Source organism: Lissotriton vulgaris, chromosome 10 (genome assembly GCF_964263255.1).
Source record: "Lissotriton vulgaris chromosome 10, aLisVul1.2, whole genome shotgun sequence".
NCBI classification, from domain to species: domain Eukaryota; kingdom Metazoa; phylum Chordata; class Amphibia; order Caudata; family Salamandridae; genus Lissotriton; species Lissotriton vulgaris.
The window spans coordinates 457,594,511-457,610,481 of record NC_141698.1 but is presented as its reverse complement, the minus strand read 5'-3'; the positions used below and the strand labels follow the sequence as shown (position 1 = coordinate 457,610,481).

The 15,971-nt window shown below is 45.1% G+C and overlaps 1 protein-coding gene across 1 annotated transcript in view; it reads left to right on the top strand.

The window, feature by feature from the left end:
• CFAP70 (cilia and flagella associated protein 70) overlaps positions 1-15,971 on the top strand; it is a 1,103,282-nt gene that overhangs the window by 136,404 nt on the left and 950,907 nt on the right. The window contains exon 4 of the mRNA XM_086941320.1: positions 7,811-7,909. Within this exon, the coding sequence (XP_086797446.1) occupies positions 7,811-7,909 (99 nt within the window). The remainder of the gene's footprint in view (positions 1-7,810; positions 7,910-15,971) is intronic.

Here is a 15,971-nt window from a genome sequence, read left to right as displayed (position 1 = left end):
GGAAAGCCAGGAAGGGTTCCACAGCGGTAGGAATACAGCGCTACGAGACCTCTGGGTAGAAGGTGCTATATAAATACAAACACATTTACATTTGCTCTGCATTCCGTCCATCAATTGTGTGCCCTGTGAGCCATGCCTGTATATTGTCTGTTGGGCAGTGACCTAGAGCACACTGTATGAAAGGAAGTGGCTCCCAGGTCCCAAATGGAGATGTTTGCCTTGCCTGAATGGGTGTGTATGACCACAAGGTCCATGGCTGCCCAAGAGGGGATTCACGGAAGCCTGGAGCTTGGAAGAATGACCGAGCTGAAGGTTCTCTTGGTTCCTTTTCTTGTCATTGACACACCCTTTGAAAGGGTGGATGTCGACATTGTTGGGGCCTTGTTCCCCAAGACAGCCTTAGGCAACAGGTTCATCCTGGTCTTGGTGAACCACGTCACATGGTACCCAGAGGCCATTACTCTGAGGTCCGTGGCTAGGCCCAAATGGGAATTTTTACCTGCATAGGGTTCTGCAAGGAAGTGGTGTCTGACAGAGGCACTAACTTCTTGCCAGCATACTTGAAGTCCATGTGAGGTGAGTGTGGCTTACCCTACAGGTTCTTCATGCCCTATCACCTCCCCCAAACAAACTGGTTTATTGAGAGACTCAACAAGACCCTGAAGGGCATGATAATGGGCCTTCCTAAGCACATGAGGTGGAAGTGGGACATCCTGCTATTTGCATACAGGGAGATGCCACAGAAGGGGGTTGGGTTTAGCCCACTTGAGCTTCCCTATGGACACCGTGTTAGGGGATCTCTCAGCCTCACGAGAGAAAGGTGCGCGCAAGCTCCCAGAACACCTCAGGATGTGGTCAGGCACATGCTGGTTCTCTGTAACAAGATGCAGTGCTTCTAGAAGAAGGATAAAGACAATCTAGAAGCCAGTCAAGAAGTGATAAAACTCTAGTATTACCAGATGGCCACACTGGTGAAGTTTCAGCCTGACTAGAAGGTGTGGGTCATGAAACCGGTGGAGCCAGAGGTCTCCAGGATTGTCCTATGAGGTGAAAGAGCACAAGGGGAAGACCACCTAACTTGTGGACCTCAAGACCCCTAGAAACCCCGTAAGGGTGCTCCACATAAACCGCATCAAACTGTACTTTGGGAGGTCTGATGTCATGCCCCTGGTAACAGATGAGGGAATTGAAGAGGAAAGGGAAGCTCTCCCTTACCTGGGAGCACAATGGGTCCATAGAGGTTGTTAACCTCTCCCTACTCTGACCCCAAGAGCAGCAGAACGACTGTCAACCAGTTACTGGGACCGTTTTTTTCCATGTTCTCTATCACCCCTGGGCTCACACATTTGTGTATCCAATGCATAGATACTGGAGACAATATGCCTGTTAAAAACAAAATGTACAGGCTGTCGAACAAGGTGAGAGCCAGTATCAATGAGGAGTTTTACAAGATGCTGGCATTAAGGGTGATTGAGCCCTCAGCAGTCCCTGGTCCAGCCCAGTTGTGCTGGTACCCAAGGCAGCCCTACCAGGCACCATGCCAGAACTCTGATTTTGTGTGGCCTACAGGAAACTCAATTCAGTCACCAAGACTGACTCTCATGCCATCCCCGAACTGATGAGCACATAGACAGGATGGGCACTGCCATATTCATCAGTACTTTTGAATTTATATCAGGGTACTAACAGATTGATCTGACGTAGGGGGCCAAAGAGTAGTTAGAATTCTCGACCCAAGCGGCCTACTTCCAGTATAGGGGGATGGACTATGGATCGAATAATGCCCCTGCTTCCTTCCAGAGGTTCGTACACAGGGTCCTGGTTGGGAAGGACACCTTCTGTGGCACCTGTCTGGACAACATAGCTGTCTTCAGTTCTAGCTGAAACACCTGTACCACCTTCAGTAGGTATTTAAATTTCGGTTCCAGTAGAAGGTGAGTCCGACTATGAGGGCCACATAGTGCCACATAGGGCAGAGAACGGTAATGTATCTGGGCCAGATGGTGGGTGGGGCCAACGTGAAGCCCCTCAAAGCCAAGATTGAGACTATCCTGGTATGGCAACCCCCTACAACATTGACCCTGGTGAGGACCTTCCTGGGCCTTACCAGATATTAGAGGAGGCTTGAAAAGGGATATGGCACCATTGTTGCCCCCTTAACTGAGTTGACTTCCAAGAAGCAGCCAAAAAAGGTGATCTGGACAGAGGGCTGTCAGAAAGTCTTTGACACCCTTAAGGAGGCCAAGTGTACAGCATCTGTACTGAAGGTGTCTGACTACTCCAGGAAATTAATTATTCAGACAGACGCTCCAGAGCATGGCATAGTGGCTCCCTTAGCACAGTTAAATGAGGGCGGCCTAGACCAGCCTGTAGCCTTCATTAGCAGGAGGTTACTTCCCCGGGAACAGAAGTAGAGTGCTATTAAGTGGTAGGCCTTTACTGTGGTCTGGGCACTGAAGAAGCTGAGGCCATACCTGTTTAGGTCTCCCTTCTGAGTTCCAATAGACCACAGGCCTCTCTGATGGTTCATGCAAATGAGGGGTGAAAATTCCAAGCTATTGATGTTATCCATTTCTCTACAGGAATGGGCTTCATGATGGAACTAAAAATACAAATAATGTCACCGGGTCTAAAGAAGAAAATGTGGTATTATTAACAGTATGTGAGAGTACTTACATCTATGTGTATGTAAGATTAGGTGGGCACCTTGTGATCCTTAACAGGGTTCCCATCAGTCACCACTCGGAACCGCCCTTCATCATTTGGGATTCCTGTATAGCCATTTGTTAGGAGTCGGCACAGTGGAGGAGATGTTAAACCTCTGATGTTACCGATGCCGTCCTTGATGGTCTGAGTCTCACAGGCTATTTTGAAGCTGGAAACAGAAGTGAGAGTGACTGAGTGTGCAGTGCATATGGTGAGAGTGAAGAGTGAAACTAAAATTGGGTGAGAGGGCAAAAAAATATGTTTTATTCCGTGTTTTGCCTGCTCCACCAATGTTAAAAAGCAGTGGGGTAAATTAAACAAATATTCACCCAGATGTATTGGTCAACATGTTTCTGCAATTAGTTGACCACAGAGTCCGTTGCATTCATCAGGACCTATCTTAACTTAAGCTACTGCAATAGTGAAAAATAATGAAAAGTGACTACAAATATTAATCTGCGACCTTAATGGAGATCACCTGGATCCTTTAGGTGTCATCTGATTCCGCAGTTGTTGTATGTCACATTGTAGACAAAGTGGAAGGCTGCGCCTCGCCTGGCAACGGCTCAGGATACGAGGGAAGTACCGCTCTGTCCGTCGGTACCTCGCCGCCTTCCTCTGAGCCGATGGGGAGGTGTTCATGATGGAACACCTTCCTAGGTCAGACCATTCCAATGCTGATGGTCTCTCCAGGTTCTTCTGCCTCCGTGATGAAAACTGAAATGAGGTTGGGTAGTTCTCCCAACTTTCAGCGGGGGGACTTTTGTTAGATCTGTCAGCCTTCGGGTAGCCTTCCCCCGAACACTTTATTCTTACTTCTCAATTTTTGCTGATCTTATTTTTGTTGGCCTTTGGACTCTGTGCACTTTACCAGTGCTAAAGGGCATGTACTCACCCCTTAAAATATGATAACATTGGCTTACACCCAATTGTCAATTTAATTTACTTATAAGTCATGTCATGAGTGATGTCACTGACCATGTCATGAGTGATGTAATATGTGATGTCATGAGCAGTGCATTGCGCGTGCGCGAGCGATATTTAGCTCAACTAACTATAACGGCCGAATAGGTCTGGTTTTGTACTAGTGAAATGTCAACCTAACTATAACGTCCCTAAAACCTGTGGGCTTTTCGCTGAATTTAATATATATATACATATATATTTCCAATGTTGCTCGCTTCAGCCACCAACTCCAGCAGGGTTAGAAAAGAAAACGAGGCAGACCCATCTCGGTGCAGTTTTAGTTTATTTTCACCAGTCCTCATGACGCGTTTCGGCAGATCCCTGCCTTGATCACATGACCATATATATATTTATATACTAATATATTTATATATATATTTATATACTAATATATTTATATATATATATATATATTTATTTTCCACAAAAAACAAAGGTTACACATCAGTTATAGTTAAGAAAACTTAATTTTGTTTTGATATACAAACCCAGATTAAGCCCCGCTCCACAAACATTAGAAATTCTACAGTTATAGTTATCTCTTAGGTTTAATAAATAAATAAGTTAAATTAATAAGTGACTTGCACACTTATTTCTATTATATTTGTGCCAAATACACGTTAAACAATACACCTACAGTAAATACGTAACTTAGAGTTAACTCTTGAAATTATCATTCATGCACTGCTTTTATAGTACTGTAAGTCATACTTATCACTCACATTTATACTTATGCACAACTTTCGATTAATATTAATTGCACACGTACGTGCACACTCTTGTCACCTCATCCCTACACTACATTAACTATAACAGGCATCTTCTCCATGCACTCCCTATACCCTTGGATATTCCATGAACACTTATGACATGACAAATTATATTATTAGCCAGAACACTGTGCATGGTAGAGTGGTGACTTACAGTTAATGTAGTGTGGTAAGTGAGGTGACAAGATTGTGTGTGGAAATATGTGAGATATTAATTGAAAGGTGGTGCATGAGTGTAATTGTGAGTGATACGTACAGACATTTGAGGTAAGCAGATTCAGAGTCTCCCTGGTGATGTAGGATGCTCTATACAGGAGCTGCTTTCCACCTAAACTTGGCAACTGCCTTGAGTTCTTTGCTTCTTTTTTTGTGCATAATTTATGTGGCACTCTAACCCGAAAATGGTATTGGTTTGACTTGTACTGGGGGCTCTCTTGTGTATGGACAAAGCTAAATCTCTCAGAAGAACTACCAATCCAAAGCTGTAATACCGTGCCTGGAGTGATAAAAGGCTCTTGTCATTTTACAGCTTGGTGTGGATGGCACTGTTTTAATCCTGTACATAAAGACCTTGCATGTATAAATGGCAAAATACTTTGTCCCTTTCTTAGTCGACATGGATTGCTAATCCTATGCTCAAAAACTGTACTACAAAAACAGACACTTGAGGTGAGCAGATTCAGAGTGCTGCTGCTCTGTACAGGAGCTGCTCTCCACCTAAACATGGGAACTACCCAGAGATCTCTAGTTCTTTTTTGCATAATTTATGCAACGCTCGAACCCTGAAAGGGTATTGCATTGAGATATATATATTTGCTCATGCAGGGTGAGAGAAAGCGCAGGGATTTTTTAGATAACCCTCACCCACTAGGGTTGCCCCTTGGTGGCATGTTTCATCATAGGGTTCCTCCGTTCCCCTACAGAACGTGGCATGCTACAACCTGCAAAATATGCTGGAACAGTGAATGGTACCCTCTAGATGGTGATAGAATAGGAGTAGGAGGATTTGCTTTAAGTGCAATATAAATATATCTGCCTGGTAGGGGAGAAGTAATTTATTCCGTCCTCCAGACGGTATGGTTAAACAAGCATTTACAATGCAATGGTCTCCGTTTTTTTAAAGTTAGAGCTATTGGCATTGCTCATGACATTATTTTTATTTATGTTTTTTTTATACATAAATAAATGGCATTGTCATTTATAATGCCAATAGCAGGGCAGGAGAGCAAGCACAAGCAACAAGGGGGAAGGACAGCAAGCACAAGCAATGAGGGGGGGAGGACAGGAAGCACGAGCAACGAGGGGGGGCAGGACAGCAAGCACAAGCAACAGGGGGGGCAGGGTAGCAAGCACAAGCAACGGCAGGACAGCAAGGGGAGGCAGGACAGCGAGCACAAGCAACGGGGGGCAGGGGAGCAAGCTCAAGCAACGAGGGGGGTAGTACAGCAAGCACGAGCAACGGTGGGGCAGGACAGCAAGGGGGGCAGGACAGTGAGCACAAGCAACGGGGGGCAGGGGAGCAAGCACAAGAAACTTTGGGGGAGGACCGCAAGCACGAGCAACGAGGGGGGCAGGACAGCAAGCGCGAGCAACGGGGGGCAGGGGAGCAAGCACAAGCAACGGCAGGACAGCATGGGGGGCAGGATAGCGAGCACAAGCAATGGGGGGCAGGGGATCAAGCACAAGCAACGAGGGGGGGAGGACAGCAAGCATGAGCAACGAGGGGGGCAGGACAGCAAGCACGAGCAACGGGGGGCAGGGGAGCAAACACAAGCAATGGCAGGACAGCAAGGGGGTCAGGACAGCGAGCACAAGCATGGGGGTGCAGGGGGGCAAGCACATGCAACGAGGGGGGAAGAACAGCAAGCACGAACAACGAGGGGGCGCAGGACAGCCTGCACGAGCAACGGGGGGCAGGGGAGCAAGCACAAGCAATGGCAGGACAGCAAGGGGGGCAAGACAGCGAGCACAAGAAACGGGGGCAGGGGAGGACAGCAAGCACGAGCAACAAGGGGGGTGGCAGAACAGCAAGGGGGGCAGGACAGCAAGCACAACCAACAGGGGGCAGGACAGCGAGCACAAGCAACGAGGTAGGGAGGACAGCAAGCACAAGCAACGAGGGTAGGGCAGGACAGCAAGTACGAGCAACGGGGGGCAGGGAAGCAAGCACAAGCAACGAGGGGGCAGGACAGCAAGCACAAGCAATGAGGGGGGGCAGGACAGCAAGCACAAGCAACGAGGGGGGCAGGACAGCAAGCATAAGCAACAAGGGGGGGCAGGGGAAGCAAGTACGAGCAACCAGGGGGCAGGACACATGGTGCATTTTTTTCAAACATGGACTTGATCTGACAAATAGAAAAGTGGGTGAGGAGCTCCTGTCCAATTTAACACGAAAGCTATTGAAGGTTTGAAAACACGAGATGGTAAATTTGGAACGGGAAAAGTGTTTACAACTATAGCCAGCACGAGGCAATGAAGGGTTGCGAGATGATTGTACCGTTTGATGTCCAGCGAGCGGTGAATGTTTTAAAAGGCTGAAAGACATGAAGATGTGGGAGGAAACATGCAATCAGTGCCGCTTGCAGCATGTCCGAGAGTCACAACTGCACAACGAGCGCTTCTTACCGTATGGGTTCCTGCTTTGCCCTGCTGCAGTCAAGCCTCCTCATCAAAAATAGACGTGGACGAGCAACGAGCCAAGGGTCTGGGAGCAGAGTCTGCTCACACTGCCTGCACGCGCCAGTCGGCCCTCTGATTGGATAATAAGGAACACCAATCAGAGAGCTGACTTGAGCGTGCAGGCAGCGTGATGAGGGGCGTGCTCTTTCCCGATGACGTCAGGGAGAGAAAGAAGAGAAAAAAACAATCCCGAATCGGGAAAAGACGGGGCTTAAAGGGAGTGACGCCCCTCTCCTCAAATGGCTGGCCAGCATTTATGAGGCCAGCCAATGGAGAAGAGGGGCGGATTAATGCCCCCATACTAAGTAACATTAAATCTCTGACCGAGACTGCGCAAGCGGAGCCTACGGTCCTCGACCTAAAAAGGGGGGAAAAGAAGTAGAAAGTATGTAGGTGATGACCATTCATTCTACAGGTCTTTATGTATCAAGTCATTCCCAGTGACTTTTCTTCAGGACCAAGGAACTCACTCCCTGATTCCACTCCTGATCAAATAATATAATTATGCATTGCAGAATGGTCTACTTGGTTCACGCCGCCATCCTTGCAGGTGTCAATATGGGATGTAATGAATTTGCCTTCAGTTGCTGCAGTTTTTGTTCCAGAGGTGTACCTTATGAATCTAAATATGATACAATGCCCTTACTTCAGTTAACCGTGTGTGTCTTGTTCTGTTTTTGTGCCATCAGTGACTGTTATTGAAGTGTTGCCAAAAGAAAAAAAACATAAGGAGGAGAAAACGTTGGTTCTGGCACAAGCAACAATGGGCCTGCTCCCTCTGCTCCAGGGTGAGTGTTCTAATTTCAACCATATCTCCACGAAGCCTACATTATAAGCCCCATTGCTGGGAGCATCCAAAAAGAGAAAGCAAAGTGAGAAACTATGTTCTTTTTGATGTTGAAGATGTCAATGCGGAGAAGATGTACATCACCTACACGCTCGCCGTTGAGGGCACATATGACATCGCTAAGAAGGAGACTATCGATGTTGAGAGGTTCATTGATGTCATGATGTAATTTGACTTTGATGCAAAAAAACAAAAGAGGAACCGTGAGGCCTAAAGAGGATAAAGGGAGGGGGAGCAACCCACCAGGGTAAAATATATATGGAACAACATGAAAAAGGGAGTTCCTAATTATATAAGGGACCAAAAAATTCCAATCATAAATAGAAAGCGCCCACAGAACAGCTAAATATTTTTCAAATGTTTATTCTCTTATTTATTTTCATAGAAAAATATATCAAGTTTAAATAATAGAGAGCAATACATACTTCATTTCATATAAATAGTGCAACATCAGCCCTGGCACACAGAGAGCAATAAAAAAAATGGCACCCAAATCAATCACTCATTCTATCGACCACTGACTCATTCTCAAACCATTACATCCATACCAACTCAATCAACTACCACATTTCATCAGGCAAACGAGAGAAGCGCCGACGCGCGTTTCGGAACAGTGCCAAAATGGGGAATTCCTTCATCAGGGCGCATATCATCAATGTAATGGTTAACATGGTCTCTTAAGATCCGAGGACAACACGATATGAAAGAGTCCCAATCATTAATCAGGACAGGGAAAGCGTATCTGTGGGCGACAAAAGTTAATCAGTAATGCAACAAAATTCTGACAAAAAGTAAAAGAACTGGTCACAATAAGGAGCAAAGCCGGGTGCACTCACACACCTACAGTACATACATCCACATAAATCGTGCAGAGACAATGAGGTAGTGGTTCAGAAACTACCTTTATAGCCCAAAGTAAGGACAGCCCCCACCACTCAGTGCGGCAAAAAGCATTGAATGAGAATTCAGATAAAAAAATTAAAAAATTAATTGCAGCTCCAAAGAAGGAGCCAAAAATCTAAGTGTTTAAGCAGGGCACCAAAGCAAAGAGCAAGAAAGACATTCCTACTAGAGACATACCCTAAAGCCTAGGAAATGGCAGCTTCCTTTCAGGCTTCAAATTGGGAAGAAAACACAGGTGAAACACACGCGATATCCTGAGGTTGATAGCGAGGGAGCGCAATTGAAGGTAGACATTTGGGAGAATCTGTAAAAAATATGTCAAACAGGAAAGAGTTTCAGTATTAGAGTGGATCTCAGTGGGTGATAGCACTCACATAAGAGACTCCTAAGTGGAAAAGCCCGCAATGAAATAGGACTACTGGCACGGCGTGCGTCCTAGAAGTACACCATGGATCAAAGCCTAAGGGGGGCTCACCTGAATTTAAAGTAGATCGATCAGGGTCGGTCAGGATACCGTTAATATCTCGTCCGAATGTATGGTGGACGCAATGTTGAGAATCAGGACCTCAAAACTGGGGCAGCAAGCCTGAATATAGAGCACATAAAAAAGTAAGGCTAAGTCAGATCGGTAATGCCAAACCGCAAGAGGCAGGGATAAAGCAGCAAAAAGGATAATGGTCTATGGCAGAGAGAGGAGAAAAAGCCCTTCAAGCGGTAGCAAACACAGTATTACCAGATAGGGGCTTAAACCCATTTCAACATAGTGCTCAGAGAAGGCAAAGGTCTAAGATCGAATCCAAGTAGCAGGGTTGTCAAGAAAAATAGGCATACCTGAAAACAGGACGCAGGGCGACTGTAGCGCTCAAGTGGGAGACACCGTCACAGGATCCGCCAGAGTCAGGGAGGTAGGATGAAGCAAATAGGGTCCTACGACACGAGACAAAGATCTCAACTCAAAATTCTCGTCAGGAGAGGGCTCCGCCATAATTGCAGAATGGGAGAAAGCAGCTCCCGCATACACCTCACTGCATACGCCACACAGGTCCGCCACCCAGACTTCCGGGGGCCAGGAATAACAACCCGAGGCTGGCCTGTCGGTATAAATACTGTCGACCCAAAATACAAAGTGAAACACCTGTGTAGGGGCGTCCCCGGTCTACGCGATAGTGATACAAAAAACACTGAACCGCTAACTCGCAATACAGCGAGAGGGAAAAACTGGTGGCCATATTTCTTCACGGTTAGAAAGCCATAAGGGGGATATCAAAACAAAGTCTATGTCTAAATTCTCAAAAATTGGTCTCCTGAGCCACCACAAATATTGCGAGTGTCAATAGGGTCAGGGAAGAATTGATGTACGAAACCCCAGAGAAAGACCTGTAGTGAAGATGGAACAAACATAGACATAGAGGAGAGACTCGCAGGACGGGTGAAAACACCGGCTGAGTCCTACACTATGATACCCTGAGGGAGACGAAAAAACGGGAAAAAAGATGGGAAAAAATTAAGAAAACCTAATCCAGGATTCCCGCAGAGAAACACTACTCATAATTCGATTACAGAGAAATAATTGAAAAAAATATATAACAAAAAAAAAAGATACCCATGTAAATTACAAGTACACATCAAAAGTCAAAAATTACCATGAAGAAACAAAAAAACTTCAATAAAAGAAGAAGGATCAAATAGTGCAAGATAATGAGAAGAGGTATCTAAAGGATAGCATTTCCCCAAGGTATCTGCTCGTTCAACCCTGAGACAGCCGTCTCAAGAGTGAAAATCCAAAAGACTTCCCTTTTGCCTCTAAGGGCATCGATGTTCCCGTCCTTCGGGCAGTGAATGCGTTCAAGAATATGCCATTTGAGATCCTCAACAGCGACCAGCGGGCCCCAATGCGCGAGTTCCTGATACACGATTTGTGTTCAGAAAATCGTGTCCGCAACGTCCTTCCAGTCTCCCCCACATAGCCCTTGGAGCAGGGGCAGAGCATGAGATACACCACATTACTTGTCCTGCAATTAGTCATTTCTTTTAACTCCATTTTTCTCTTGCCCCATTCCAATTCAGGAGTAGTGATTACTTGGTCACAGGCATGGCATCCGCCACACCTGTGGCTGCCAGTAATGGGATTGGCACCAGTGATGCTCCTTTGACTAGGAGCTGGGAGGCCCACACGGGAGGCCCTGACTAGCATATTTCTCAAGTTTTTGTTACGTCGAAACGCAAAGATGGGTTTACCCAATTTGTCAGCAGTCTTATCCATATTTAAGAGGTACCATTGAGAGTTGATAATGTATCTCAACTTCTCATTGAAATTGGAGTGTGTCGTGACCATGACGAGTTTGGGATCCTCATTTTTTTCTTTCGGCTTCAGGAGAGTTTCCCTGTCAAAGTATTTGGCTCTTTTGTAGGAGTCCCTAATCAATCTCTTAGGGTAGCCCCTATCCAGAAACTTGGTTTTCAATTGTGCAGCATGTAACTCAAAGTTACTCATATCTGTACAGTTCCGGCGGAGCCTAAGAAATTGGCTAAAAGGTATGCTGTTTCTCTGGCTCCGCGGGTGGTAACTGTCATATAGGAGCAACGTATTCCGGGCCGTAGGTTTGGTGTAAAGCGAAACCTCAATGCGGCTATTGATAACTTGGATCCACACATCTAGAAATTCAATTTTGGACGAGCTGATATTCGCACTGAATTTCAAATGTGGATCACAGAGATTTATCCATAGGATAAATTCATCAAGTTGTTCCTGTGGGCCTCGCCAGGTAAAGAAAATGTCGTCGATGAAACAATTATAATTTGTGACATTTGCAAAGAAAGGGGCAATCTCATTATAGATATACCTTTCTTCGAAGGCGCCCATGTAGGCGTTTGCTAGATTGGGGGCACAGGCCGCATCCATGCTAATGCCCAGCACTTGCTGGTAGATGACTTTATCGAACTCAAAGAAATTTTCTTTGAGCACGATGGCTAAGCACTCCAGGATAAATAGTTTCTCTGATGGACAGTCTGAGCCATCGAGCATCTTTTTAACCGCCTCAAGTGCGCCTTCCTGAGGGATGATGGTATACAATGCCTCAAAATCCATTGAGACAAGTATATTCGTGTTAGTGTTAAAATCCAAGCCTTCAATCTTACTGATCAAATGGCCAGTATCACGGACATAGGCAGGAAGGCGACAAATAATTGGTGAAAGACAGGCGTCAACAAATTTGGACAATTGTTCTGTGAGTGATCCAATGGTAGACACAATGGGTCTGTAAGGCGGAGCCGAAAGGCTCTTGTGCAATTTGGGTAATCCATACAGAACCGGGACTTTGAAAAAGGTTTTGTTGAAAAAGTCAAATTCTTGGTCACATATAGAACCCCGAACTAGGGCGCTATTAGTGACATAAAAAAATTCCGACATGATTCTCCTCGAGGGATAAGAGCTGATCTTGCGGTAGTGTTCCGGGCAATTAAGCCTAGACAGGATTTGTTCTTTGTAGTTAAGGCTGTCAAAAACCGCAATACCACCCCCCTTATCGCTCGGTTTCACAATGAGGGTGTGGTCAGCAGATAACTTTTTAAGTGCCTGGTATTCATCATAGCTTAAATTGTAAGCTGGTTTCGGAACAAATTTAGTCAAACTCTGGATTTTAGTGCACACAGCCTTTTCAAAAATGCCCACTTTTGGGCCGACCTGTTCAAGAGTCGGAGTAAAGACAGAAGGTGGTCGGAAACCTGATATGTTGTTAGTGGGTTCCATTTCTCTACCCGAGAAGAATTTATTAAGCCTGATCTTTCGAAAAAAGGCCTGCACATCTTTATTAAGTTCGAAAGCATTGAAGGGAGCACTAGTGACAAAAGAGAGTGAGAGAAGGTCCGAGGTAATCTTCTTTAGGGTTTTTTTGGACAGATTAAAAATGGGGATAATGGAGGTGTCATGGGTTATTTCTTCTCCCTCCAGTATTGATTCCGCCTTGTCTCCAGGAAACGCAGCGGGTTCTCTGTCTGTTGGTATCTAATTTCAAGCATATCTCCACAGAGCTTACATTACAAGCCCCCTTGCTGGAGGCATCCAAAAAGAGAAAGCAAAGTGAGAAACTATGTTCTATTCGACGTTGAGGATGTCAATGCGGAGAAGATGCACATCACCTACACGCTCGTCGTTGAGGGCACATATGACATCACTAAGAAGGAGACTATCGATGTTGAGAGGTTCATTGATGTCATGATGTAATTTGACTTTGAGACATTCCTAAACTACATAAAATAAGTGGAGAAGTGACTTTTGGGGGTGAAAGCATGAAAGCTTCCTTCCCTATCAGGCTCTGAGTACTCCACTGCATATTCACCTTCAAGTCCTTCTCTCCAGTCATCATTATGGATTCACCTTCCTTACCAGCAATGCCACCTCCTTCTCTACCTCCTCAGCCACCTATGAAGGCTCCTACTCCTCCTCCTCCACCGGTAATTGCTGTGGAAATTCTTCCATCCACACCTTCTTGGCCTCCATAACTACCTGCTTCAGTGGCACCTCCACCAAGTCGTTCCAGGTTTCCATTCTGACATACCAGACCACCCCAGAGGTCTAGGTAAAATTCGAGGTCTCACCATTGCATTACCATTCCAGGTCACCCAGACTTTCTCCTTCAAGACGTAGATTAGGCCTAGTTCTCCCATTCTGCTCTGCCACTCTGCTTCCTACCTGTTTTTCTGAGTTCTTTCTCCTTCTTTTGTCTCTTTTTTTTACTGCTTTCTCCTTCATCTCCCCTGTGTTTTTGAGTACTTTCTCCTGCATTTGCCTTGTTTTTAAACTGCTTTCTTTCTTCCTTTCCCCCATTTTTCTGAGTGCTTTCTCCTGCTTTGCCCTCATTTTTTACTGCTTTCTCCTTCCATCCCCTAGTTTTTTCTGAGTGTTTCCTCCTGCGTTTGCCTAGTTTTTAACCGCTTTCTCCATGAAGCAGCTAGCAACTCCAGTTCCTTGGGACACACACAGGTGATTTGCCATGCTTTATAAATCCTGATTAATTGATTGATACCGGATTCCACATCCTGATTGAAGTCCTCATGGTCCTACCACACAACCTCGTCCACTTGACGATAGTCATCTTCTCTAACAGACTCTCCTCCAGTGAGGATATCTCCTATTGACAACATCAATACCTTCCCGGAGGTCCTTTTCAGAGGTTCTAACAAATTAAGTATCCCTCTCCCACATACTACTACCTCTACGTCTGTAATTCTTTTCGACATTGCATTGGTGAATTGCGACAAGGCCAGTAATAGTTTTGGTCCCAAATCTCATTAAACCTGCCATAGACCTTGTTCTAACTCCAGCCTCTGTCAAGGCAGCTTCTTATTCTCTACAGAACTAATACAGGCCTCCTGATCAGGATCTGTTGTTCCTCTGCTCATATCCTATACCAGTCTCCGTTACTGTATCAGCCGCTGGCAGGCTTAAAGCACCTTCTTCTAAAGTTCCTCCAGATAAGGAAAACAAAAATATGGATTTGGTGGGAAGGACTATATATGGCCCATCCACCACCACTATGAAAGCAGCAAGCTCTTCTACACTCCTAGGGAGGTATGATAGATTGCTCTAGGACTGTCTACAGTAGTTCATAGATGCATTGCCTAGAGACTGACTTGAAGATGTCAAATAAATCATGACCAAATGCATGCTGCTATCCAATCAAGGCATCAGTGCTTCAGCTGTTACAGCCCATGAAGCAGCCTATAGATACTGTCATCATTTGTCCTTACATCGCTCCTCTTGGTTCAAACTCACTGGAATAAAACCTGAATCGCAACAAGGATTTTAAACCTTCTGTTGTCAGGCAACACATTATTTGTCTCACATTCTTAGGTCGAGATGTCTCACGTGAAAACAGATGGTTGGATTCAATAAAAAAAAAGAAGATAGGGAACATCCCTACAGACCTTACGACCACTGATAAGGTTCAAATCCCTCACTGGCCTCAAGGTCAAATGCAACAACAGCAGAGGCATCAATCCAAAGGCAAAGGAGGTCACCTAAGATTTGCCCCAGCCCCTAAACCAGCCAGCGATGTTAAACAATGGTTTACCATTTTCCTCTGATCCGTTACCCACTCCGGTGGGGTGTACATCTTACCTGGAAGAGTACAAAACTATAACCAGCAACAAATTAGTTTTGAATATTGTGAAAAAAGGGTACTGTCTTGGATTCAATTATCCTCCGTCAGCAATTCTATCAAAGAAGTCTGCTGTCAGGTAATAAAGACCCAGACACCTGAGCTCAGGCAATAACTACCCTTCTACGTAAGCCTACACTGTTTGAGGGTTTTAGACCTATATCATTATTAAATTATGATTTGAACATTTTTGCTTGGGGTTTTGCTAATATTCACATAACTTTTTCATCTCACTTGTTCACTAGCAAGAAAAAGGCTTAAATTGTGCTGAATCTAAGTGATCATAACCATTATCACAGTTGACTGGATCTATTGATTTGGTGGTGACTACTTTGCCCTAGCTCTATAAACATTAGACGCGACTAGTGGTCTTCAATTAATTAATCAATCAGAATGTATAAAATGCTGCTATTCAACCACAATGGTATCCAGGTCCATAGGAGGAAGGGAAGGCTGTTCGAGGCCTTCATGACAAGGTAGTAGAAGGAGCATCCTCCACTCTTGCTTTGGCGGATGCGAGTGGGTGTGAGAAAGGGAGACGGAGGTGAAACGCAGGTGTCGGAGGTTTGGTGGAAGCTCAGGTGGTGATTGATTTATGCTGGTCCTTGATTGGATTTTGTTGGTGTCAATTGCCTATTTCTGTGGGCCACCATCTAACATCTTAGATTTCGAAATGGAATGATGCCTATACGAAAACCTACAGGATAATTCTACACGTCATTAAGTCAGTTCAAAGATCACATGACCAGCTTCTTTGTACTATATCAACGCCTGTTATTAGAACACTAAACCTGCAAACAGTAGATTGGTTCTCTGAGAGTCACAATTCACCATAATGCCAAGGAATGTGTGAGTACTGGACAGTACTACATTCATGTAACAATAAAATATATGCTGTTTGGATCGACAAATGAATGATTAAAATTATTTTAAATTAGTGAT